Here is a 27,447-nt window from a genome sequence, read left to right on the forward strand (position 1 = left end):
GACCAAAACTGAACACAATATTCCAGGTGAGGCCTCACCAAGGCCCTGTACAACTGCATTAAGACCTCCCTGCTCCAATACTCAAATCCCCTAGCTATGAAGGCCAACATACCATTTGCCTTCTTCACCGCCTGCTGTACCTGCATGCCAACTTTCAGTGACTGTCTTAAATTTATTCAATGACCCAGCCTCCACAGCTCTCTGAGGCAGTGAATTCCACAGGTTTACAACCCTCTGAGAGAAGAAATTTCTCCTCATCTCAGTTTTAAATGGGCGGCCCCTTATTCTAAGATCATGTCCCCTAGTTCTGGTCTTCCCCATCGGTGGAAAAATCCTCTCTGCCAAGCCCCCTCATAATCTTATACATTTCGATAAGACCACCTCTCATTCTTCTGAATTCCAGTGAGTAGAGGCCCAACCTCCTCAACCTTTCCTCATAAGTCAACCCCCTCATCTCTGGAATCAACCGAGTGAACCTTCCCTGAACTGCCTCCAAAGCAAGTATATCCTTAAATATGGAAACCAAAACTGCACGCAGTATTCCAGGTGTGGCCTCACCAATACCCTGTATAACTGTAGCAAGACTTCCCTGCTTTTATACTCCATCTCCTTTGCAATAAAGGCCAAGATTCCATTGTCCTTCCTGATCACTTGCTGTACCTGCATACTAACCTTTTGTGTTTCATGCACAAGTGCCCCCAGGTCCCGCTGTACTGCAGCACTTTGCAATCTTTCTCCATTTAAATAATAAACTTGCTCTTTGATTTTTTTCTGCCCTAGCGCAGGACTTCAGTTACGCGTGCAGGTGATTCGGTGAAGCTGGGGTTGTTCTCCTTGGGAGCAGAGAAGGTTAAGCAGGGGTGGGGGTGGGGAGAGATTTAATCGAGGTGTTCGAAATCACGAGGGGTTCTGATCAGAGTAAATCAACTGTTTCCACTGGCTGGAAGGTCGGTAACCAGAGCGTCGGCATAAGAACTTGCGCCTACCCGCAGGGAGGAAAGCCTTTTAAGCAGCGAGTTGTTCTGCACTGCCTGAAAGGTTGGTGAAAGCACAATCAATAATTACTTGCAATAGGGAATCGGATAATTCGTTGAAAAGGAGACTTTTTTTTACAGGGTTGTGGGGAAAGGCCGGAGGGGTGGGAGGGGAGAGAGAGCGGTAAATTGGATTGCTCTACCAAAGAGCGGGCACAGGCACAATGGGCCAAATGGCTTCCTTCTGGCCTTCGCCCCCTCCCCTTCCCGCAGCATGAAACCCCCCCCCCCGCCCCATGACCCCCCCACTTCTCCACCACTGAGATTGACTTTCTCGTTGGCGTTCACCTACCCCCCACCCCCTCCATCGGCGATCAGATGCCCGAGGGCCACTTTCTCTTGGCGCCCACGACACTGCCCGCTTATGTTTCCCCCCGCCGCTCAATCGGTGATCGAAGGGGTGAATCTCCCGAAGGCGCTCCAGTTTAAGAACTCGCGACCACGTTGCAGGCCAGACGAGGCTGGGCAAAGCGGCCTCTCGCGATCCCACGTCGCGCCCCACCACACCCCCGTAGACTGGTGGCTGTGGCACAGAAGGAGGCCCTTCGGCCCATCGTGACTGTGCCGGCTTTTCAGTGGAGCGATCCAATTAACCGTTCGCCCTCCCTCCCTGCCCCCGGACTTTCACCCACAGCCCTGTTAAAAAAGAAATCTCCTTTTCAACTGTTTTTCCGATTCCCTATTGTCAGTAATTTGTTTTTTCTTTAAAATAAGGACAATAAACACTCCTTGAAAAATTGGAGAATATAGCCACCCTGCACGGTCGAGGAAACATCTTACCCCATTCTTGCAATAAAGTTCAACTTTCACACTCAAACAGGCTATTGTCATTTTCTCATTGGAGAGGGAAGGGTCTTTGAGATTACATCCTGACCGGGTTGGTATCTTTACTCTCTTAACACTGTCATTTGATCATGTGACCTCCCACCCCACTGAACATTGGGCTAATTTTGAACTGTAGACTTTGTTATTTGAGCAAATGAGACAGCATTGACACAAAGTTTAACAGATAAAGCAAAAGTTAAAATAGAAAATATTCATTCAGCCTCTGCATATAAATTGGAACACAAGTTGGCAGTGGCACTCGAAAGAACTTAATTCTTCAAAACTTTTTTGTTGATAGTGTGACAGAAGCTGTGCATTTCTATTGCAGTGATGTTAAACAAGTTCAGGTGTTTCAGTATATCTTTGCTAGATAGTAGTCCACGGAGGTTGTATCCATTATTGGGAGGTTGGTTGCCAGGGGCAGTACGGGCCCAGCCCACACTGCGGTATGTGAGCGCACTGGGTCCGTGCAGCAGAGCAGGTCTCCAGCCGTCCTGGTTAACCCTTGCCACTGGATAAAGGCCGAGCTCTGTCAAGCCCGTGTGGTGGCTGATGTGTGACGGTCACCACACATTAAAACAATCCAGGCTCAGGCATCTTCCACCCTTCAATTGGAGTTCAGGACTGGAATATCGGGCCCTCCATTGAAACATCTGTGAACTCATCCATGGAAGCAATAAGAACATACATAAGAATTAGGAACAGGAGTTCCTAATCTAGCCCCTCGAGCCTGCTCCGCCATTCAACAAGATCATGGCTGATCTGGCCGTGGACTCAGCTCCACTTACCCGCCCTCTCCCCGTAACCCTTAATTCCCTTATTGGTTAAATATCTATCTATCTGTGACTTGAATACATTCAATGAGCTAGCCTCAACTGCTTCCTTGGGCAGAGAATTCCACAGATTCACAACCCTCTGGGAGAAGAAATTCCTTCTCAACTCGGTTTTAAATTGGCTCCCCCGTATTTTGAGGCTGTGCCCCCTAGTTCTAGTCTCCCCGACCAGTGGAAACAACCTCTCCGCCTCTATCTTGTCTATCCCTTTCATTATTTTAAATATTTCTATAAGATCACCCCTCATCCTTCTGAACTCCAACGAGTAAAGACCCAGTCTACTCAATCTGTTATCATAAGATAATCCCCTCATCTCCGGAAGTCATACTTGTTTCGAGGGACTGCCTATGATGGTGTAAATAATTATTGAATCTGCTTCCACCACCCTTTCAGGCAGTGCATAACATAGAAAATAGGTGCAGGAGTCGGCCATTCGGCCCTTCGAGCCTGCACCACCATTCAATATGATCATGGCTGATCATGCAACTTCAGTACCCCATTCCTGCTTTCTCTCCATACCCTTGATCCCTTTAGCTGTAAGGGCTACATCTAACTCCCTTTTGAATATATCCAACGAACTGGCCTCAACAACTTCCTGTGGTAGAGAATTCCACAGGTTCACCACTCTCTGGGTGAAGAAGTTTCTCCTCATCTCGGTCCTAAATGGCTTACCCCTTATCCTTAGACTGTGACCCCTGGTTCTGGACTTCCCCAACATCGGGAACATTCTTCCTGCATCTAACCTGTCCAATCCCGTCAGAATTTTATATGCTTCTATGAGATCCCCTCTCATCCTTCTAAACTCCAGTGAATATAATCCTAGTCGATGCAGTCTTTCTTCATATGTCAGTCCCGCCATCCCGGGAATCAGTCTGGTGAACCTTCGCTGCACTCCCTCAATAGCAAGAATGTCCTTCCTCAGATGAGGAGACCAAAACTGTACACAATATTCAAGGTGTGGTCTTACCAAGGCCCTGTACAACTGCAATAAGATCTCCCTGCTCCTGTACTCAAATCCCCTCACTATGAAGGCCAATGTGCCATTTGCCTTCTTCACCGCCTGCTGTACCTGCATGCCAACTTTCAATGACTGATGTACCATGACACCCAGGTCTCGTTGCACCTCCCCTTTTACTAATCTGTCACCATTCAGATAATAATCTGCCTTCCTGTTTTTGCCACCAAAGTGGATAATTTCACAACTTATCCACATTATACTGCATCTGCCATGCATTTGCCCACTCACCTAACGTGTCCAATTTATATATGGAGGCTGAATGAACAGCTTGCTGCGTAAAAAAGGTTTTGCCCCGCATGTCACAGATAGATAGATTTTTAACCAATAAGGGAATTAAGGGTTACGGGGAGAGGGCGGGTAAGTGGAGCTGAGTCCACGGCCAGATCAGCCATGATCTTGTTGAATGGCGGAGCAGGCTCGAGGGGCTAGATGGACTACTCCTGTTCCTAATTCTTATGTTCTTATGTTCTTATGTTGCCGTGAGTTCTTATGCCGACTATCTGTGTCCTCTGGTTACCAACTCTCCAGCCAGTGGAAACAGTTGGTTTACTCTTAACACAACCCCTCATGATTTTGAACCCCGCGATTAAACCTCCCCCCCTTTCTCCTTCTCTGCTCCCAAGCAGAACAAGCCCAGCTTCTCCGGTCACCCCCACGAAACATGCCCTGGAACAATTCTTGCAAAGCTCCTCTCTTGAGTCCTTGACATCATTCGCTGAGCGCGGTGGCCAGAATTGAGCATCATATCCCGGCTGGGGCCCAACCGGGTGTTTGAAAGAAGTTTTAGCGTAAATCTTCCTTGCTTTTGCACTCTATTTATCAAGCCACGGAACCCTGTATGCCTTTCCAAAGGGCTGTGTCCACTTGTCTTACCCGCGGCTAGGGGTGGCGGTGGGGGGGGAAAATGTTAATGTGTTTGCTGTTGGATTTGTCTGTTCTGCCCCCCCGCCCCGTGAATATTTGACTCCGTATATTGACTGCGTGTTTTACATCCAGGCCGTGGAATACTTTCGACAGCGATTGTGAGCGCTGTTCATTGCGACACCAAGGACGACTTTGGGGGCCGCAGCTTTGACTGAATTATTAAAAATGAATTAAATTTCACAGTGCCTCTCTGTGTCACTAATCTCAAACGCGGTGGTCTCGGGATTATTGCGGAGGTAACACCGTGCGGTGGGTCAGCAAGAAAGACTTGCATTTCTATAGCGCCTTTCACCACCACCGCACGTCTCAAAGCGCTTTACAGCCAATGTACTTATGGAGTGTAGTCACTGTTGTAATGTGGGAAACGCGACAGCCAATGTGCGTACAGCAAGCTCCCACAAACAGCACTGTGATAATGACCCATATAATCTGTTTTTGTTATGTTGATTGAGGGATAATTATTGGCCCCAGGACACCGGGGAGAACTCCCCTGCTCTTCTTCGAAATAGTGTCAAGGGACCTTTTATGTCCATCTGAGGGGCCTCGGTTTTACGTCTCGTCTGAAAGACGGCACCTCCGACAGTGCGGCGCTCCCTCAGTACTGCCCCTCCGTCAGTGCGGCACTCCCTCAGTACTGCGCCTCCGTCAGTGCGGCGCTCCCTCAGTACTGCCCCTCCGACAGTGCGGCGCTCCCTCATACTGCCCCTCCGACAGTGCGGCGATCCCTCAGTACTGCCCCTCCGTCAGTGCGGCACTCCCTCAGTACTGCCCCTCCGACAGTGCGGCACTCCCTCAGTACTGCCCCTCCGACAGTGTGGCGATCCCTCAGTGAACTGCCCCTCCGACAGTGCGGTGCTCCCTCAGTACTGCCCCTCTGACAGTGCGGTGCTCCCTCAGTACTGCCCATTCGACAGTGCGGTGCTCCCTCAGTACTGCCCCTCCGACAGTGCGGTACTCCCTCAGTGAACTGCCCCTCCGACAGTGCGGTGCTCCCTCAGTACTGCCCCTCTGACAGTGCGGTGCTCCCTCAGTACTGCCCATTCGACAGTGCGGTACTCCCTCAGTACTGCCCCTCCGACAGTGCGGCGCTTCCTCAGTACTGCTCCTCCGACAGTGCAGCACTCCCTCAGTACTACCCCTTCGACAGTGCAGTGCTCCCTCAGTACTGCCCCTCCGACATTCCCTCAGTATTGTGCCTCCGACATTCCCTCAGTACTGCCCCTACGACAGTGTGACGCTCCCTCAGTACTGCCCCTCCGACAATGCGGCGCTCCCTCAGTACTGCCCCTCCGACATTCCCTCAGTACTGTCCCTCCAACAGTGCGGTGCTCCCTCAGTACTGCCCCTCCGACATTCCCTCAGTACTGCCCCTGCGACAGTGCAGCGCTCCCTCAGTACTGCCCCTCCGACAGTGCGGCACTCCCTCAGTACCGCCCCTCCGACAATGCGGTGCTCCCTCAGTACTGCCCCTCCGACAGTGCAGCGCTCCCTCAGTACTGCCCCTCCGACAGTGCGGCGCTCCCTCAGTACCGCCCATCAAACAGTGCGGTGCTCCCTCAGTACTGCCCCTCTGACAGTGCAGCACTCCCTCAGTATTGCCCCCCTACAGTGGCATTCCCTCAGTACTGCCCCTCTGACAGTATGGCGCTCCCTCAGTACTGCCCCTCCGACAGTGCGGCGCTCCCTCAGTACTGCCCCTCCGACAGTGCGGCGCTCCCTCAGTACTGCCCCTCCGACAGTGCAGCACTCCCTCAGTACTGCCCCTCTGACAGTATGGCGCTCCCTCAGTACTGCCCCTCCGACAGTATGGCGCTCCCTCAGTACTGTCCCTCCGACAGTGCGGCACTCCCTCAGTACTGCCCCTCCGACAGTGCGGCGCTCCCTCAGTACTGCCCCTCCGACAGTGCGGTGCTCCCTCAGTACCGCCCATCAAACAGTGCGGTGCTCCCTCAGTACTGCCCCTCCGACAGTGCGGTGCTCCCTCAGTACCGCCCATCAAACAGTGCGGTGCTCCCTCAGTACTGCCCCTCCGACAGTGCGGTGCTCCCTCAGTACTGCCCCTCCGACAGTGCGGCGCTCCCTCAGTCCTGCCCCTTCGACAGTGCGGCGCTCCCTCAGTACTGCCCCTCCGACAGTGCGGTGCTCCCTCAGTACCGCCCATCAAACAGTGCGGTGCTCCCTCAGTACTGCCCCTCCGACAGTGCAGCGCTCCCTCAGTACTGCCCCTCCGACAGTGCGGTGCTCCCTCAGTACTGCCCCTCCGACAGTGCGGCGCTCCCTCAGTCCTGCCCCTTCGACAGTGCGGCGCTCCCTCAGTACCGCCCCTCCGACAGTGCGGTGCTCCCTCAGTACCGCCCATCAAACAGTGCGGTGCTCCCTCAGTACTGCCCCTCCGACAGTGCGGTGCTCCCTCAGTACTGCCCCTCCGACAGTGCGGCGCTCCCTCAGTCCTGCCCCTTCGACAGTGCGGCGCTCCCTCAGTACCGCCCCTTCGACAGCGCAACGCTCCCTCAGTACTGTCCCTCCAACGGTGGAAATTTGACAGTGATAGAACCAACTACGAAGACTTAGTTCGTGTTATCATAGCGTTAACGTAACAAAATACATGACAATGGATTTGTTAAGTCCTGACTCTAATGTACTGACTTACACAAGACATATGCTGAAGTCAAGGTCACTCAGGACCTGCACCCCTTTAATTCCAGCTCTCCAGTGCTGCACTTGCTTGAGACTTCCCTTTATATACCTCAGTGGGACAGGTATAGAGTGTCTCCTGCAAGTGCACCCCCTAGTGGTAAGGTATGCTTATTGTTACAGGTCATATCCAGTTTCAGTCATGTATAGCATGGTAAGGTACACTTATATACAGTAATGTGAGATACATGACAGGATTCGCCTGCTTCAATTTATGTGTGCTTGCTAGTTGAAGTGACCGAGATTTTCACCTGTGTGCCAGTTATTTAATGCCTGTGTCAGGTGCAAAGTAAGAAAGGAATGCACGCACGAGTCAATTTATGTGTGAGAGACGCTTGAGGTGGTGGAGATATTCACATGTGCGACAGTTTTTAAAAACGTCGTTTCAGCAGGTTCCCAGTTAGATCCGTGTACAGATAATCGAGAGTTGCCTGTATCTTTACAGAGCTCCGTGCCGGGAGGAACAGTCCAGCTAAATGGCTGGTGACATCCGTTGACGAAGATTTAACACACGTGCTGCACTGGGAGTGTCAGCTTAGATTTAGGCACTCAAATCCCTGGAGTTGGACTTGAACCCACAACCTTCTGACTCAGAGGCGAGAGTGCTACCCGTGCTTTTAAAGGGGCTACTCCAGGTGAGACCACACCTGGAGTACTGCGCGCAGTTTTGGTCTCCTTATTTAAGGAGGGATATACTTGCTTTGGAGGCAGTTCAGAGAAGGTTCACTCGGTTGATTCCGGAAATGACAGGGTTGACTTATGAAGAAAGGTTGAGCAGGTTGGGCCTCTACTCATTGGAGTTTAGAAGAATGAGAGATGATCTTATTGAAACGTAAGATTCTGAGGGGGCTCGACAGGGTAGATGCAGAGAGGATGTTTCCCCTCGTGTGGGACTCTAGAACTAGAGGGCATAGTTTCAGAATAAGGGGCCGCCCATTTAAAACTGAGATGAGGAGGAATTTCTTCTCTCAGAGGGTTGTAAATTTGTGGAATTCTCTGCCCCAGAGAGCTGTGGAGGCTGGGACATTGAATATATTTAAGGTGGAGATAGACAGATTTTTGAGCGATAAGAGAGTCAAGGGTTATGGTGAGCGGGCAGGGAAGTGGAGCTGAGTCCATGATCAGATCAGCCATGATCGTATTGAATGGCGGAGCAGGCTCGAGGGGCCAAAGAGCCGACTCCTGATCCTATTCCTCATGTTCTTAGGTTTCCCTTTACGAGAATTGATGGTATCTCAACAAACACTGCACTGTTAAAACTTGAATATCTTTACAAAGCTCCGTGCCGGGAGAAACTGTCTCGAAAAGTGGCTGGTGATATCAGTTGACAAAAATTTAACGTCCACTATTTCATCTTCCACGATTTTAAAGGGGCCACTCAATAACAACTTGTGTTTAGATAAAGCGGGTTTAACATACTTCACGCAGTGTTATCGAACAGAGACCGACACCAAGCCACAAAGAGAGATATTAAGACAGGTGACCAAAAACTTGATCAAAGTGTTCGATTTTAAGGAGGGTCTTAATTGAGGAGAGAGAAGCGGAGGGAATTCCAGTTTTATTGCCCAAACGGCTGAAGGCACAGCCGTCAATGGCAGGGGATGTGCACGAGGCCAGAATTAGAGGAATGCAGAGATCTCGGAGGGTCGTAAGGCTGGAGGAGGTCACAGAGATAGGGAGGGGTGTTGGGGCTGGAGGAGGTTACAGAGATAGGGAGGGGTGTAGGGGCTGGAGGAGGTTACAGAGATAGGGAGGAGTGTAGGGGCTGGAGGAGGTTACAGAGATAGGGAGGGGTGTAGGGGCTGGAGGAGGTTACAGAGATAGGGAGGAGTGTAGGGGCTGGAGGAGGTTACAGAGATAGGGAGGGGTGTAGGGGCTGGAGGAGGTTACAGAGATAGGGAGGGGTGTAGGGGCTGGAGGAGGTTACAGAGATAGGGAGGGGTGTAGGAGCTGTAGGTTACAGAGATAGGGAGGGTTGTGGGGCTGGAGGAGGTTACAGAGATAGGGAGGGTTGTGGGGCTGGAGAAAGTTACAGAGATAGGGAGGGTTGTGGGGCTGGAGGAGGTTACAGAGATAGGGAGGGTTGTGGGGCTGGAGGAGGTTACAGAGATAGAGAGAGGTGTAGGGGCTGGAGGAGGTTACAGAGATAGGGAGGGGTGTAGGGGCTGGAGGAGGTTACAGAGATAGGGAGGGTTACGGGGCTGGAGTAGGTTACAGAGATAGGGAGGGGCGAGGCCATGGAGGGATTTGAACAGGACGAGTGTGAGTAATGGAGTGTGAGCCTAGAATATGTGCCAACATCCTGGAGTGGGTTCCAACCCACGAGTTGACGACTGAGAGCGGTGGGTGCCATTCGCTGAGCTGTCACTGCTCCTGAGGTGGACGTATCAGGGAGTCCTGTATCCCAGCCTGGGCTTTTACCAATGAAAACTTTCCCATTAATAAAAAAAATCCTGGTATTTTACAATTTTACCATTTTCAAAAGTGGTGGGGATTTGGGTGAAGGTTTAGTGTTTGTGGATTTGGGGACTTAAGTGTTGCCAGAGGGATCCATTACCAGAGGGATGCAGGGTCAGGAGGATCCAGTGCTGGAGAGGCAGAGGGATCGATTGACAGGAGGATCGAGTGACAGCGGGATCCAGCGACAGAGGAATGAGTGCCAGAGGGATCCAGTGAGAAATAAATTGAGATAGAGGGTTCCAGTCCCAGTGGGACCCAGTTGCAGAGGGGCCAAGTGATAGAGGCAGAGTCTCGATTGAGGAATCTGCTTTCAGTGACAGAGGGATCTGGTGAGTGAGGAACCCAGTTCCAGAAGGATATAGTGACAAGGGAATCTGCATTTCAGTGACAGAGGGATCTGGTGAGTGAGGAATCCAGTCCCAGAGGGATACAGTGCCAGGGGAATCTGCATTTCAGTGACAGAGGGATCTGGTGAGTGAGGAATCCAGTACCAGAGGGATACAGTGCCAGGGGAATCTGCATTTCAGTGACAGAGGGATCTGGTGAGTGAGGAATCCAGTTGCAGCACCAGAGGGAGGAAGGGAGGAAGGGAAGGGGACCCAGCATCAGAGAAATCAGCCAGTGCCAGAGGAGGATCAGCCAGTGGCAGTGAGTGAGAACCTCTGTCTCTCTCTCTGTCTCTGTCTGTCTCCTCTGAGAGCCTGGGCAAAATTTGTCAACTCCGGGGCTGCGGCTGGTCGGCCGGAGGGCCGGGGGGGTGGGGAGCCGGGGAGTTGCCTGGGCCTGGGACTTTCGGTCGGCCAACACCAGCAGCAGCAGGAGGCCGGAGCCGGAGCCGGGAGCCGCCGCTCGGTGAGTGCCCGGGGGGGGGGGGCGGAGGAGAGGGAGAGCGGGGGGGGGAGTGACTGAGGGCCCGGGGCCCGGGGCCCGGGGCCCGGGGCCCGGGGCCCGGGGCCCCCGGGGGGGCGTGTGGGCCCAGAGCCCGGGAATAGACCGGAATATAGGGCCCCCCCCACCCAGTGAATATAGGGCCCCCCCCCCCACCCAGTGAATAAATATAGGGCCCCCCCCCCACCCAGTGAATAAATATAGGCCCCCCCCACCCAGTGAATATAGGGCCCCCCCCACCCAGTGAATAAATATAGGGCCCCCCCCCACCCAGTGAATAAATATAGGCCCCCCCCCACCCAGTGAATATAGGGCCCCCCCCACCCAGTGAATAAATATAGGCCCCCCCCCACCCAGTGAATATAGGGCCCCCCCCACCCAGTGAATAAATATAGGGCCCCCCCCCCACCCAGTGAATAAATATAGGGCCCCCCCCACCCAGTGAATAAATATAGGGCCCCCCCCCCACCCAGTGAATAAATATAGGGCCCCCCCCACCCAGTGAATATAGGACCCCCCCCCACCCAGTGAATAAATATAGGGCCCCCCCCACCCAGTGAATAAATATAGGCCCCCCCCCACCCAGTGAATAAATATAGGGCCCCCCCCCCACCCAGTGAATAAATATAGGCCCCCCCCCACCCAGTGAATATAGGGCCCCCCCCCACCCAGTGAATATAGGGCCCCCCCCCCACCCAGTGAATAAATATAGGGCCCCCCCCCCACCCAGTGAATAAATATAGGCCCCCCCCCACCCAGTGAATATAGGGCCCCCCCCCACCCAGTGAATAAATATAGGGCCCCCCCCACCCAGTGAATATAGGGCCCCCCCCCACCCAGTGAATAAATATAGGGCCCCCCCCACCCAGTGAATATAGGGCCCCCCCCCACCCAGTGAATAAATATAGGGCCCCCCCCACCCAGTGAATAAATATAGGGCCCCCCCCACCCAGTGAATATAGGGCCCCCCCCCACCCAGTGAATAAATATAGGGCCCCCCCCCACCCAGTGAATATAGGGCCCCCCCCCCACCCAGTGAATAAATATAGGGCCCCCCCCCACCCAGTGAATAAATATAGGCCCCCCCCCACCCAGTGAATATAGGGCCCCCCCCCCCCACCCAGTGAATAAATATAGGGCCCCCCCCCCCACCCAGTGAATAAATATAGGGCCCCCCCCCCACCCAGTGAATAAATATAGGGCCCCCCCCACCCAGTGAATATAGGGCCCCCCCCCACCCAGTGAATAAATATAGGGCCCCCCCCCACCCAGTGAATAAATATAGGCCCCCCCCCACCCAGTGAATATAGGGCCCCCCCCCACCCAGTGAATAAATATAGGGCCCCCCCCCCACCCAGTGAATAAATATAGGCCCCCCTCCCAGTGAATAAATATAGGGCCCCCCCCCTCCCAGTGAATAAATATAGGGCCCCCCCCCACCCAGTGAATATAGGGCCCCCCCCCACCCAGTGAATATAGGGCCCCCCCCCACCCAGTGAATAAATATAGGGCCCCCCCCACCCAGTGAATATAGGGCCCCCCCCCCACCCAGTGAATAAATATAGGGCCCCCCCCCCCACCCAGTGAATAAATATAGGCCCCCCCCCACCCAGTGAATATAGGACCCCCCCCCACCCAGTGAATAAATATAGGGCCCCCCCCCACCCAGTGAATAAATATAGGGCCCCCCCCACCCAGTGAATATAGGGCCCCCCCCCACCCAGTGAATAAATATAGGGCCCCCCCCCCACCCAGTGAATAAATATAGGCCCCCCTCCCAGTGAATAAATATAGGGCCCCCCCCCACCCAGTGAATAAATATAGGGCCCCCCCCCCTCCCAGTGAATAAATATAGGGCCCCCCCCCCCCAGTGAATAAATATAGGGCCCCCCCCACCCAGTGAATAAATATAGGCCCCCCCCCACCCAGTGAATAAATATGGATGCCCCCCCACCCACGAAAGGGATATGGGTTGGTGCCCCCTCACTAACTATAAAATATGGGTGACCCCCTCATTAAATGGATATGGGTGCCCCCCTCACTAACTACAGAAATATGGGTGCCCCCCTCACCACAGGTGTATGGGTGTCCCCCACCCATTAAATAAATATGGGTGCCCCCTCACTAACTATAGGAATATGGGTGCCCCCTCACCCATTAAATGGATATGGGTGCCCCCCTCACTACAGGGGTATGGGTGCCCCTCACCCATTAAATGGATATGGGTGCCCCCCTCACTACAGGGGTATGGGTGCCCCTCACCCATTAAATGGATATGGGTGCCCCCCTCACTACAGGGGTATGGGTGCCCCTCACCCATTAAATAGATATGGGTGCCCCCCTCACTACAGGGGTATGGGTGCCCCTCACCCATTAAATAGATATGGGTGCCCCCCTCACTACAGGGGTATGGGTGCCCCTCACCCATTAAATGGATATGGGTGCCTCCCCTCACTCACTGCAGGAATATAGGTGCCCCCTCTCATCCACCCACGACAGGAACATGGGTGCTGCCTCACCCGCCGACTCCCCACCTGGTTTCCGCGTGGGGCTGACACCGGACGTTTAGCGGGGCGCCCGCCCTCTCCTCGTGGGTGGGAGAACCCCGTTTCCCCCCCCCCCCCCAGGATCAGCCATCCCCCCCCGGGGGGGGGGGGGGTATAGACGGGCACCGGAGCGAGGTTGCGGTTGGACGCGTCGGTCTGCGCGGGCGGGCGGGCGATTGCGGGAGAGCGAGCTGGTTGTCTGCCTCGTGTTGGAGTAGTCACCGCGTAGCCTGGTTCGAGGTGGGGGTGGGGAGGGGTCAGCGGTGTGGGTGGGTGGGGGCAGGATTGGGCGACCGGCCGCTGAGCTCGCGTTGAAAGTTCGGCGCCAATTTTAAACTGCTGGTCCCCGTGTCCTGACTCGCACCAAGTCCCGCTCACCCCTCTTCCAAGGCGGTCCCTCGAAACGAGGATGACATGTGTTCACGCCAAAGAGGGATGTGTTCAATGAGGTGTTTCAATGGAGGGCCCGATATTCCAGTCCTGAACTCCAATTGAAGGGTGGAAGATGCCTGTGCCTGGATTGTTTTAACGTGTGGTGACCGTCACACATCAGCCACCACACGGGGCTTGACAGAGCTCGGCCTTTATCCAGTGGCAAGGGTTAACCAGGACGGCTGGAGACCTGCTCTGCTGCACGGACCCAGTGCTGCTCACATATCGCAGTGTGGGCTGGGCCCGTGCTGCCCCTGGGCCCTCGGCTCTTCTGGACCCCGTACTCTCAGTCGGCGCTCCTGCTGTACCTGCCCGCGCTACAATCACCGACCCTGGTTACGGTGACGTCCAAACCCTTACACCGCTCGCTGACCTACATGGGCTCCCGGTTAAACAACGCTGCCATTTCAAAATTCCTCATCCTTCTTTTCAAACCTCTCCAATATCTGTAACCGGTTTTCTGCGCTAACTAATACGCCTCGCCACAATCGCCGGTTATTCGAAACATAGAAACATAGAAAATAGGTGCAGGAGTAGGCCATTCAGCCCTTCTAGCCTGCACCGCCATTCAATGAGTTCATGGCTGAACATGCAACTTCAGTACCCCATTCCTGCTTTCTCACCATACCCCTTGATTTCCCTTGTAGTAAGGACTACATCTAACTCCTTTGAATATATTTAGTGAATTGGCCTCAACAACTTTCTGTGGTGGAGAATTCCACAGGTTCACCACTCTCTGGGTGAAGAAGTTTGTCCTTATCTCGGTCCTAAATGGCTTACCCCTTATTCTTAGACTGTGACCCCTGGTTCTGGACTTCCCCAACATTGGGAACATTCTTCCTGCATCTAACCTGTCTAAACCCATCAGAATTTTAAACGTTTCTATGAGGTCCCCTCTCATTCTTCTGAACTCCAGTGAATACAAGCCCAGTTGATCCAGTCTTTCTTGATAGGGGTCAGTCCCACCATCCCGGGAATCAGTCTGGTGAACCTTCGCTGCACTCCCTCAATCGCAAGAATGTCCTTTCTCAAGTTAGGAGACCAAAACTGTACACAATACTCCAGGTGTGGCCTCACCAAGGCCCTGTACAACTGTAGCAACACCTCCCTGCTCCTGTACTCAAATCCCCTCGCTATGAAGGCCAACATGCCATTTGCTTTCTTAACCGCCTGCTGTACCTGCATGCCAACCTTCAATGACTGATGTACCATGACACCCAGGTCTCGTTGCACCTTCCCTTTTCCTAATCTGTCACCATTCAGATAATAGTCTGTCTCTCTGTTTTTACCACCAAAGTGGATAACCTCACCTTTATCCACATTATACTTCATCTGCCATGCATTTGCCCACTCACCTAACCTATCCAAGTCGCTCTGCAGCCTCATAGCATCCTCCTCGCAATTCACACTGCCACCCAACTTAGTGTCATCCGCAAATTTGGAGATACTACATTTAATCCCCTCGTCTAAATCATTAATGTACAATGTAAACAGCTGGGGCCCCAGCACAGAACCTTGCGGTACCCCACTAGTCACTGCCTGCCATTCTGAAAAGTCCCCATTTACTCCTACTCTTTGCTTCCTGTCTGACAACCAGTTCTCAATCCACGTCAGCACACTACCCCCAATCCCATGTGCTCTAACCTTGCACATTAATCTCTTGTGTGGGACCTTGTCGAAAGCCTTCTGAAAGTTCTGTAAGCGCTTCCCCCCCCTCCCCTTACCCAGCACGCAAACTACAAGTGCTGGACGGCAGGGATAACCGAGGACAGATTTGAACACAGGGCAGCGTTTTCAGGCTCACCCGTACAGTGTTTATTACGGTTGATGAAACCACCCCACTCGCATACAGTACAAACGGTGTGTACATAATGTTGAAAAGTGTGAGGTCATGCCCTTCAGCAGAAAAAAAATCAAAGAGCAAGTTCGAAACAGCAATTGCCGAACCTCTCTATCTATGCCTTGGGAGTGTGGCTCTCGGGCCGTTGTTCCCAAGCACAGTCCGTTACCATGTGAATTCAAGCTGGTGTTTCCCCATTGCTTCCGTCCGAAACAGCGTGTCCAGTTTTTAATAAGGGTTTATCTATAAATCCGTGGGGTTCTGCGCATACTGCAACAATGGCCCTCGCCCCCTCCCTGTCTCTGTAATCCCCTCCAGCCCCACAACCCCCCCCGAGATGTCTGCGCTCCTCTAATTCTGCCCTCCTGACCATCCCTGATGATAATCGTTCCACCATCGGTGGCCGGCTTCAGCTGCCTGGGCCCCAAGCTCTGGAACTCCCTCCCTAAACCTCTCCACCTCACTTTCCTCCTTCAAGACGCTCCTTAAAACCTCCCTCTTTGACCGATCTTTTGGTCACCTGGCCCGAATATCTCCTTATGTGATTCGGTGTCAAACCTTGTCTGATAATTGTTCCTGTGAAGCGCCTATATTACGTTAAAGGCACTATTTAAATGCAAGTGGTGAAAATAACCGAGAGCGTTCCTTCCGTGAGACTCAGCACCAAGTATGACAAAACAAAAAACATACTGGGCTTTCTGCTTAACAAGAAGAAAATTTCAGTGGGCAAAAATTTGGCAGATGGAGAATAATGTTGGAAAGTGTGAGGTCATGCACTTTGGCAGAAAAAAATCAAAGAGCAAGTTATTATCTAAATGGAGAAAGATTGCAAAGTGCTGCAGTACAGCGGGACCTGCGGGTACTTGTACATGAAACACAAAAGGTTAATATGCAGGTACAGCAAGTGATCAGGAAGGCCAATGGTATCTTGGCCTTTATTGCAAAGGGGATGGATGGAGTATAAAAGCAGGGAATTCTTGCTACAGTTATACAGGGTATTGGTGAGGCCACACCTGGAATACTGCGTGCAGTTTTGGTTTCCATATTTACGAAAGGATATACTTGCTTTGGAGGCAGTTCAGAGAAGGTTCACTCGGTTGATTCCAGAGATGAGGGGGTTGACTTATGAGGAAAGGTTGAGTAGGTTGGGCCTCTACTCATTGGAATTCAGAACAATGAGAGGTGATCTTATCGAAAGTTTATGAGGGGGCTTGACAAGGTGGATGCAGAGAGGATGTTTCCACTGATGGGGGAGACTAGACCTAGGGGGCATGGTCTTAGAATAAGGGGCCGCCCATTTAAAACTGAGATGAGGAGGAATTTCTTCTCTCAGAGGATTGTAAATCTGTGGAATTCACTGCCTCAGAGAGCTGTGGAAGCCGGGACATTGAACAAATTTAAGACAGAGATAGACAATTCCTTGACCCATAAGGTAACAAGGGTTATGGGGAGCGGGCAGGGAAGTGGAGCTGAGTTTATTGATGGAAATGTCCCAGGCGTTATAGAAACATAGAAAATAGATGCAGGAGTAGGCCATTCGGCCCTTCGAGCCTGCACCACCATTGAATAAGATCATGGCTGATCATTCACCTCAGTACCCCTTTCCTGCTTTCTCTCCATACCCCTTCATCCCTTTAGCCGTAAGAGCCATATCTAACTCCCTCTTGAATATATCCAATGAACTAACATCAACAACTCTCTGCGGCAGGGAATTCCACAGTTTAACAACTCTCTGAGTGAAGAAGTTTCTCCTCATCTCGATCCTAAATGGCTTACCCCTTATCCTTAGACTGTGTTCCCTGGTTCTGGACTTCCCCAACATCAGGAACATTCTTCCTGCATCTAACCTTTCCAGTCCCGTCAGAATTTTATATGTTTCTGTGAGATCCCCTCTCATTCTTCTAAACTCCAGTGAATGCAGGCCCAGTCGATCCAGTCTCTCCTCACATGTCAGACCAGGCATCCCGGGAATCAGTCTGGTGAACCTGCGCAGCACTCCCTCAATAGCAAGAACGTCCTTCCTCAGATTAGGAGACCAAAACTGAACACAGTATTCCAGGTGAGGCATCACTAAGGCCCTGTACAACTGCAGTAAGACCTCCCTGCTCCTATACTCAAATCCCCTAGCTATGAAGGCCAACATACCATTTGCCTTCTTCACCGCCTGCTGTACCTGTATGCCAAACTTCAAGGACTGATGAACCATGACACCCAGGACTCGTTGTACCTCCCCTTTTCCTAATCTGCCGCCATTCAGATAATATTTTGCCTTCGTCTTTTTGCCCCCAAAGTGGATAACCTCACATTTATCCACATTATACTGCATCTGCCATGCATTTGCCCACTCACCTAACCTGTCCAAATCACCCTGCAGCCTCTTAGCATCCTCCTCACAGCTCACACCGCCACCCAGTTTAGTGTCATCTGCAAACTTGGAGATATTACACTCAATTCCTTCATCTAGATCATTAATGTATATTGTAAATAGCTGGGGTCCCAGCACTGAGCCCTGCGGCACCTCACTGGTCACTGCCTGCCATTCTGAAAAGGACCAGTTTATCCCGACTCTGCTTCCTGTCTGCCAACCAGTTCTCTATCCACGTCAGTACATTACCCCCAATACCATGTGCTTTAATTTTGCACACAATCTCTTATGTGGGACCTTGTCAAAAGCCTTTTGAAAGTCCAAATACACCACATCCACTGGTTCTCCCTTGTCCACTCGACTAGTTACATCCTCAAAATTCTAGAAGATTTGTCAAGCATGATTTCCCTTTCATAAATCCATGCTGACTTGGACTGATCCTGTCACTGCTTTCCAAAAACGCTGCTATTTCATCTTTAATAATTGATTCCAACATTTTCCCCACTACTGATGTCAGGCTAACCGGTCTATAATTACCCGTTTTCTCTCTCCTTCCTTTTTTAAAAAGTGAGGTTACATTAGCTACCCTCCAGTCCATAGGAACTGATCCAGAGTCGATAGACTGTTGGAAAATGATCACCAATGCATCTACTATTTCTAGGGCCACTTCCTTAAGTACTCTGGGATGCAGACTATCAGGCCCCGAGGATTTATCGGTCTTCAATCCCATCAATTTCCCCAACATAATTTCCCGTTTTATAAGGATTTCCTTCAGTTCCTCCTTCTCACTGGACCCTCGGTCCCCTAGTATTTCCAGAAGATTATTTGTGTCTTCCTTCGTGAAGACAGAACCAAAGTATTTGTTTAACTGGTCTGCCATTTCCTTGTTCCCCATTATAAATTCACCTGAATCTGACTGCAAGGGACCTACGTTTGTCTTCACTAATCTTTTTCTCTTCACATATCTATAGAAGCTTTTGCAGTCAGTTTTTATGTTCCCAGCAAGCTTCCTCTCATACTCTATTTTCCCCCTCCTTATTAACCCTTTGTCCTCCTCTGCTGAATTATAAATTTCTCCCAGTCCTCAGGTTTGTTGCTTTTTCTGGGCAATTTATAAGCCTCTTCCTTGGATTTAACACTATCCTTAATTTCCCTTGTTAGCCACGGTTGAGCCACCTTCCCAGTTTTATTTTTACTCCAGACAGGGTTGTACAATTGCTGAAGTTCATCCATGTGATCTTTAAATGTCTGCCATTACCTATCCACCGTCAACCCTTTAAGTATCACTCGCCAGTCTATTCTAGCCAATTCACATCTCATACCATCGAAGTTACCTTTCCTTAAGTTCAGGACCCTAGTCTCTGAATTAACTGTGTCGCTCTCCATTTCAATAAAGAATTCTACCATATTATGGTCACTCTTCCCCAAGGGGCCTCGCACAACAAGATTACTAATTAGTCCCTTCTCATTACACATCACCCAGTCTAGGATGGCCAGCCCTCTAGTTGGTTCCTCGACATAGTGGTCTAGAAAACCATCCCTAATTCACTCCCGGAAATCCTCCTCCACCGCATTGCTACCAGTTTTGTTCGCCCAATCAATATGTAGATTAAAGTAGCCCATGATAATTGCTGTACCTTTATTGCACGCATCCCTAATTTCTTGTTTGTTGCTGTCCCCAACCTCACTACTACTGTTTGGTGGTCTGTACACAACTCCCACCAGCGTTTTCTGCCCTTTGGTCTTCCATAGCTCCACCCATACCGATTCCACATCATCCAGGCTAATGTCCTTCCTTTCTATTGCATTAATTTTCTCTTTAACCAGCAACGCCACCCCGCCTCCTTTTCCTCTCTGCCTATCCTTCCCTTGTTGAATACCCCTGGATGTTGAGTTCCCAGCCTTGGTCACCCTGGAGCCATGTCTCCGTGATGCCAATTACATCATACCTGTTAACTGCTGTCTGCGTAGTTAATTCGTCCACCTTATTCCGAATACTCCTCGCATTGAGGTACAGAGCCATCAGGCTTGTCTTTTTTACACACTTTGTCTCTTGAGAATTTTGCTGTAATGTGGCCCTTTTTGCTTTTTGCCTTGGGTTTCTCTGCCCTCCACTTTTACTTTTCTTCTTTCTATCTTTTGTTTCTGCCCCCATTCTACTTCCCTCTGTCTCCCTGCATAGATTCCCATCCCCCTGCCATATTAGTTTAACCCCATCTCAACAGCACTAGCAAACACTCCCCCCTAGGATATCGGTTCCGGTCCTGCCCAGGTGCAGACCGTCCGGTTTGTACTGGTCCCACCTCCCTCAGAACCGGTTCCAATGTCCCAGGAATTTGAATCCCTCCCTCCTGCACCACTCCTCAAGCCACGTATTCATCTGAGCTATCCTGCGATTCCTACTCTTGACTAGCACGTGGCACTGGTAGCAATCCTAAGATTACTACTTTTGAGGTCCTAGCTCTCTGCGTACTGCGCTGTCAGAGGGGCAGTACTGAGGGAGCGCCGTACTGCACTGTCGGGGAAAATCGTGCGGGATAGGAACAGGAGTAGGCCATTCAGCCCCTCGAACCTGTCACCACCACCACCTCAAGGGCAAGCAGGGACGGGCACTGAATGCCAACCTTGCCAGCCAATGCCCACTGCAATTGGAACAAAACACATTTTTGGAGGCTGCCGAAATGCAATCAACGGATTATCTGGTCCTGATCACATTGCTGTTTGTGGGAGCTTGCTGTGCGCGCAATGCCTGCCGTGTTGCAACAGTGCCTGCCCTTCAAAAAGTACTTCATTGGCTGTAAAGCGCTTTGGGACGTCCGGTGGTCGTGAAAGGTGCTGATTATAGCAGGATAAAGCAGCCGCTTGATTGGCTCCCCATCCACCACCTTCAACACTCACTCCCTCCACCACCGGCGCCCCCTGGCTGCAGTGTGCACCATCTACAAGATGCACTGCAGCAACTCGCCAAGGCTTCTTCAGCAGCATCTCCCAAAACCACAACCTCTACCACCTAGAAGGACAAGGGCAGCAGGTCCATGGGAACACCACCTCCTCCACGTTCCCCTCCGAGTCACACATCATCCCGACTTGGAAATATATCGGCCGTTCCTCCATTGTCGCTGGGTCACAATCCTGGAACTCCCTCCCGAACAGCACTGTGGGAGCACCTTCACCACACGGACTGCAGCGGTTCAAGAAAAAAAGAAAGACTTGCATTTATATCGCGCCTTTCACAACCACCGGACGTCTCAAAACGCTTTATAGCCAATGAAGTACTTTGAGTGCAGTCACTGTTGTAATGTGGGAAACGCAGCAGCCAATTTGCGCACAGCAAGCTCCCACAAACAGCAATGTGATAATGACCCAGATAATCTGTTTTTTTGTTACGTTGATTGGCCCAGGACACCGGCGATAACTCCCCTGATCATCTTCAAAATAGTGTCATGGGATCTTCTATGGTCACCTGAGAGAGCAGGGACATCGGTTTAATGTCTCATCCGACAGTGTGGCACTCCTTCAGTACTGTCCCTCAGACAGTGCAGCGTTCCCTCAGTCCTGCCCCTCCGACAGCGCAGTACGGCGCTCCCTCAGTGCTGCCCGTCCGACAGTGCAGCGTTCCCTCAGTACTGCCCCTCCGACAGTGCGGTGCTCCCTCAGTACTGCCCCTCCGACAGTGTGACACTCCCTCAGTACTGCCCCTCCGACAGTGCGGCACTCCCTCAGTGCTGCCCGTCCGACAGTGCAGCGTTCCCTCAGTACTGCCCCTCCGACAGTGCGGTGCTCCCTCAGTACTGCCCCTCCGACAGTGTGACACTCCCTCAGTACTGCCCCTCCGACAGTGCGGCACTCCCTCAGTGCTGCCCGTCCGACAGTGCAGCGTTCCCTCAGTACTGCCCCTCCGACAGTGCGGTGCTCCCTCAGTACTGCCCCTCCGACAGTGTGACACTCCCTCAGTACTGCCCCTCCGACAGTGCGGCACTCCCTCAGTGCTGCCCGTCCGACAGTGCAGCGTTCCCTCAGTACTGCCCCTCCGACAGTGCGGTGCTCCCTCAGTACTGCCCCTCCGACAGTGTGACACTCCCTCAGTACTGCCCCTCCGACAGTGCGGCACTCCCTCAGTGCTGCCCGTCCGACAGTGCAGCGTTCCCTCAGTACTGCCCCTCCGACAGTGCGGTGCTCCCTCAGTACTGCCCCTCCGACAGTGTGACACTCCCTCAGTACTGCCCCTCCGACAGTGCGGCACTCCCTCAGTGCTGCCCGTCCGACAGTGCAGCGTTCCCTCAGTACTGCCCCTCCGACAGTGCGGTGCTCCCTCAGTACTGCCCCTCCGACAGTGTGACACTCCCTCAGTACTGCCCCTCTGACAGTGCGGCACTCCCTCAGTGCTGCCCGTCCGACAGTGCAGCGTTCCCTCAGTACTGCCCCTCCGACAGTGCGGTGCTCCCTCAGTACTGCCCCTCCGACAGTGTGACACTCCCTCAGTACTGCCCCTCCGACAGTGTGACACTCCCTCAGTACTGCCCCTCCGACAGTGCGGCACTCCCTCAGTGCTGTCCCTCCGACAGTGCGGCGCTCCCTCAGTACTGCCCCTCTGACAGTGCGGCGCTCCCTCGGTACTGCCCCTCCGACAGTGTTACACTCCCTCAGTACTGCCCCTCCGACAGTGTGACACTCCCTCAGTACTGCGCCTCCGACAGTGCGGCGCTCTCTCGGTACTGTCCCTCTGACAGTGTGACACTCCCTCAATACTGCCCCTCCGACAGTGCGGCACTCCCTCAGTACTGCCCCTCCGACAGTGTGGTGCTCCCTCAGTACTGCCCCTCTGACAGTGCGGCGCTCCCTCAGTACTGCCCTTCCGACAGTGTGACACTCCCTCAGTACTGCCCCTCCGACAGTGCGGCACTCCCTCAGTACTGCCCCTCCGACAGCGCAGTGCAGCGCTCCCTCAGCACTGCCCCTCCGACAGTGCGGCACTCCCTCAGTACTGCCCCTCCGACAGTGCGGCTCTCCCTCAGTACTGCCCCTCCAACAGTGCGGCGCTCCCTCAGTACTGCCCCTCCGACAGTGCGGCTCTCCCTCAGTACTGCCCCTCCGACAGTGCGGCGCTCCCTCAGTACTGCCCCTCCGACAGTGCGGCTCTCCCTCAGTACTGCCCCTCCGACAGTGCGGCGCTCCCTCAGTACTGCCCCTCCGACAGTGCGGCTCTCCCTCAGTACCGCCCCTCCGACAGTGCGGCACTCCCTCAGTACTGCCCCTCCGACAGTGCGGCACTCCCTCAGTACTGCCCCTCCGACAGTGCGGCACTCCCTCAGCACTGACCCTCCGACAGTGCGGCCCTCCCTCAGTACTGCCCCTCCAATAGTGCGGCACTCCCTCAGCACTGCCCCTCCGACAGTGCGGCACTCCCTCAGCACTGCACTGGGAGAGTCAAACTAGATTCTTGTGCTCAAGTCAGTGGCACTCGGGCTCACCGCGACTTTCTCACGGGGCAATTAGGAATTGGCGATAAACGACATAAGAACATAAGAAATAGGAGCAGGAGTCGGCCATACTACCCCTCGAGCCTGCTCCGCCATTTAATACGATCATGGCTGATCCGATCATGGACTCAGCTCCACTTCCCTGCCCGCTCCCTATAACCCCTTATTCCCTTATCAGTTAAGAAACTGTCTATTTCTGTCTTAAATTTATTCAATGTCCCGGCTTCCACAGCTCTCTGAGGCAGCGAATTCCACAGATTTACAACCCTCTGAGAGAAGCAATTCCTCCTCATCTCAGTTTTAAATGGGCGGCCCCTTATTCTAAGATTATGCCCCCTAGTTCTAGTCTCCCCCATCAGTGGAAACATCCTCTCTGCATCCACCTTGTCACCCCCCTCATAATCTTTCGATAAGATCACCTCTCATTCTGCTGAATTCCAATGAGTAGAGGCCCAACCTCCTCAACCTTTCCTCATAAGTCAACTCCCCTCATCCCCGGAATCAACCGAGTGAACCTTCTCTGAACTGCCTCAAAAGCAAGTATATCCTTTTGTAAATATGGAAACCAAAACTGCACGCAGTATTCCAGGTGTGGCCTCACCAATACCCTGTATAACTGTAGCAAGGCTTCCCTGCTTTTATACTCCATCCCCTTTGCAATAAAGGCCAAGATTCCATTGGCCTTCCTGATCACTTGCTGTACCTGCATACTATCCTTTTGTGTTTCATACACAAGTACCCCCAGGTCCCGCTGTACTGCGGCACTTTGCAATCTTTCTCCATTTACATAACAACTTGCTCTTTGATTTTTTTTTCTGCCAAAGTGCATGACCTCACACTTTCCAACATTATACTCCATCTGAAAAATCTTTGCCCACTCACTTAGCCTGTCTATGTCCTTTTGCAGATTTTTTTGTGTCCTCCTCACACTTTTTTGTGTCCTCCTCACACATTGCTTTTCCTCCCATCTTTGTATCGTCAGCAAAATTGGCTACGTTACACTCGGTCCCTTCTTCCAAGTCGTTAATATAGATTGTAAATAGTTGAGGCCCCAGCACTGCTCCCTGCGGCACCCCACTAGTTACTGGTTGCCAACCTGACATCTCGCGAACGGATAAAAAAAAAAACAAGTGAATGCGAGTCTTTTTCTTGCCGACTGACGTACCTCTCTGTTTCCGTTCCCCCCCCCCCCCCCCTCCCTTCCCCCCCCCCCCACCCCCCCCCCACCCCCCGATGCAGCTGACGGTCATGGCGTCGGACGACGTGGTACGGTTCCAGTTCCCCAACCATGAGGTCAGCGTGCTGAAGAGGATGAACCAGCTGCGGCTGGAGGAGCGCTTCTGCGACGTGACCATCGTGGCGGAGCGGCTGCGATTCCCGGGCCACCGGGTGGTGCTGGCCGCCTGCTCCCCCTTCCTGCGCGACCAGTTCCACATGAACCCCTCCCAGGAGGTGCAGGTCTTCCCCATGACGGGGGCCCAGATCGTGCGGCGCCTGCTGCTGTCCTGCTACACCGGGGCGCTGGAGTTCCCCTTCCGCGACATCCTCGACTACCTGACGGCCGCCAGCTGCCTGCAGATGGAGCACGTGGTCGAGAAGTGCCGGCAGTCGCTCTCGCCGCGCATCGGGCCTCCCGTGGCGGGCGGGGAGGGGCGCCCGGGCACCCCGCAGATCGCCACCTCCTCCGAGCGGGCGCCGGAGCCCTGGGCGGAGGAGGAAGCGGCGGCGGCGACAACGACAATGGCGACCGCGGCAGGCCCGGCTGCCTGCGCGCCGACGGACGAGGCCGGGGTGAAGCTGGAGACGGAGGCGCCGCCGGGGCGGCCGGACTTCGGGGGCGGGGCGGGGGCCGAGGACATCTGCATCCGCAAGGTGGAGTCGCTGGCGGACTGCATGGGACCCGGGGGGCCGGCGGGCCGTCGAGCCCCCCGGGAGGCCGGCAAGGCGGGCGGGGCGGCGGAGGCGGCGGCGGCGCTCAACGGGCTGGAGGCCGACCCCCGCATCCACTCCACCGGGGGCTCGGGGGCGGAGTACCCCGACAGCGCGGCGCCCTACGACATGTCGGAGGTGATGATCTCCGACGACTTCCAGGAGGACGACTACGAGAGCTCGGCCAGCGAGGATTGCCGCAGCGCCGTGGGCTTCTCCGGCAGCTTTTACCGGCTGGCCGAGGAGCAGCACCAGCACCAGCCCCCGCCGCCGTCGCCCTCCTCCCTCCTGGGCCGCCCCGCCAAGGAGGCGGGGGAGGCGGGTGAGCCCGGGGGCCCCGCCCTGTGCCCGGCCTGCGGGGCCCCCTTCCAGCACCGCGAGCACCTGGCCGCCCACATGGTGGTGCACAAGCTCTACATGTGCCTGCTGTGCGGCAAGGTCTTCAAGAAGAACGCCCGGCTGACCCAGCACATCAACGTGCACACCGGCTTCAAGCCCTACTGCTGCGCCGTCTGCGGGCGTACCTTCACCCAGAAGCGCTCGCTCAAGGACCACATGAACGTGCACAACGGGGCCTCCCCCCACTGTTGCGGATTCTGCGACATGCGCTTCACCCACTACAGCACCCTGCGGGTCCACCTGCGAGACCAGCACGGCAAGGCCACCACCCGCAACGCCGACGGCAAGCCGGCCGAGATCAGCCTGGTGGTGCCTTAGGCCGTCGATTGTCCCAACCGCCCTCCCTCCCTCCCTCCCTCCCTCCCACCCACCACTGTTGCCCCCTCTCACCGCCCCTCTCAAACGCAGCACCGTTTGTAGAAAACTTCCCCAGCCAAACTAACACCGCGACATTCCTTTCCCCCCCCCCCCCCACCCCCTCCCCGCGGCCAAAAGGCCAACGGACGCCTCCCGCGGTCAAAAAGTCTCGGTCTACGGATGTCTGGCCTCGAACCCCTTTCCGTGGTTTACCGCACCTCCTCCGGCCTCGACCCCGCCTCCTTCAGTTTTTTAACCGACTCGCCAGCCTCCTCCTCCTCCTCCTCCTCCCCCTCCCCCTACTACGCTGCCCCACTATTTTTCTCTTCGGATGTCTTTGCGTGCCGGGGACCGCCCTCTTTGTGTAATCTATATTTTTATTCTTTCAAAAAAAAAAATAATAATTTGTGATTTTCAAAGGCATAAAGTGCAAATCATTTTTTTTTTAAACTTTTTGCTGCGCGCTGTGAAGTGTCGGAATGAATCGTTGCCCCTCGGGCTGGTGGGGGGGGGGGGGGGGAGAGGGGTGGGGGTTTTATTTCATGTTGTCCGCCGCTTGGGCAGGTCCTGACTCAGAAGTTGCACGCGCGCACTCACGCACATGCGTTTTATGAGAGTGTTATGAGGATGTAACTCGGAGGGTAGATAAAGGGGAACCAGTGGATGTGGTATATTTGGATTTCCAGAAGGCATTCGATTAGGTTATTACAGCGGATCGGAAGGGAGCACATGTAACAGTGCTATTCAAGAAAGGAGGCTGAGAGAGAAAACGGGGGAACTGCAGGACAGTTAACCTGACATCATTCGTCGGGAAAATGTTGGAATCCATTGTTAAGGAAGTGGTATCGGGGCACTTAGATAATCATAACATGAATAGGCAGAGTGAACTTGGCTTTATGAATGGGAAATCATGTTTAACAAATTTATTAGAGTGATTTGAGGATGTAACTAGGAAGGTAGATAAAGAGGAACCAATGGATGTAGTATATTTGGATTTCCAGAAAGCATTCGATAAGGTTATTACGGTGGATTGGAAGGTCGCAAATGTAACTGTAATTGAGTAGACTGGGTCTTTACTCGTTGGAGTTCAGAAGGATGAGGGGTGATCTTATAGAAACATTTAAAATAATGAAAGGGATAGACAAGATAGAGGCAGAGAGGTTGTTTCCACTGGTCGGGGAGACTAGAACTAGGGGGCACAGCCTCAAAATACGGGAGAGCCAATTTAAAACTGAGTTGAGAAGGAATTTCTTCTCCCAGAGGATTGTGAATCTGTGGAATTCTCTGCCCAAGGAAGCAGTTGAGGCTAGCTCATTGAATGTATTCAAGTCACAGATAGATAGATTTTTAACCAATAAGGGAATTAAGGGTTACGGGGAGCGGGCGGGTAAGTGGAGCTGAGTCCACGGCCAGATCAGCCATG

The 27,447-nt window shown here is 53.3% G+C and overlaps 1 protein-coding gene across 1 annotated transcript; it reads left to right on the top strand.

The window, feature by feature from the left end:
- Window positions 1-10,578: 10,578 nt before the first annotated feature.
- Window positions 10,579-26,451, top strand: LOC139230332 (zinc finger and BTB domain-containing protein 12-like). The gene is made up of 2 exons (XM_070862162.1): window positions 10,579-10,640; window positions 24,579-26,451. The coding sequence occupies exon 2, from the start codon at window positions 24,588-24,590 to the stop codon at window positions 25,983-25,985; it is 1,398 nt and encodes a 465-aa protein (XP_070718263.1). The 5' UTR covers window positions 10,579-10,640; window positions 24,579-24,587; the 3' UTR covers window positions 25,986-26,451.
- Window positions 26,452-27,447: the final 996 nt, after the last annotated feature.

Source organism: Pristiophorus japonicus, chromosome 19 (genome assembly GCF_044704955.1).
Source record: "Pristiophorus japonicus isolate sPriJap1 chromosome 19, sPriJap1.hap1, whole genome shotgun sequence".
NCBI classification, from domain to species: domain Eukaryota; kingdom Metazoa; phylum Chordata; class Chondrichthyes; family Pristiophoridae; genus Pristiophorus; species Pristiophorus japonicus.

What these genes read in the sequence shown, in the direction of transcription:
- LOC139230332 (XM_070862162.1), top strand. Translation starts at nt 24,588, where the DNA reads ATGGCGTCGGACGACGTGGTACGGTTCCAGTTCCCCAACCATGAGGTC.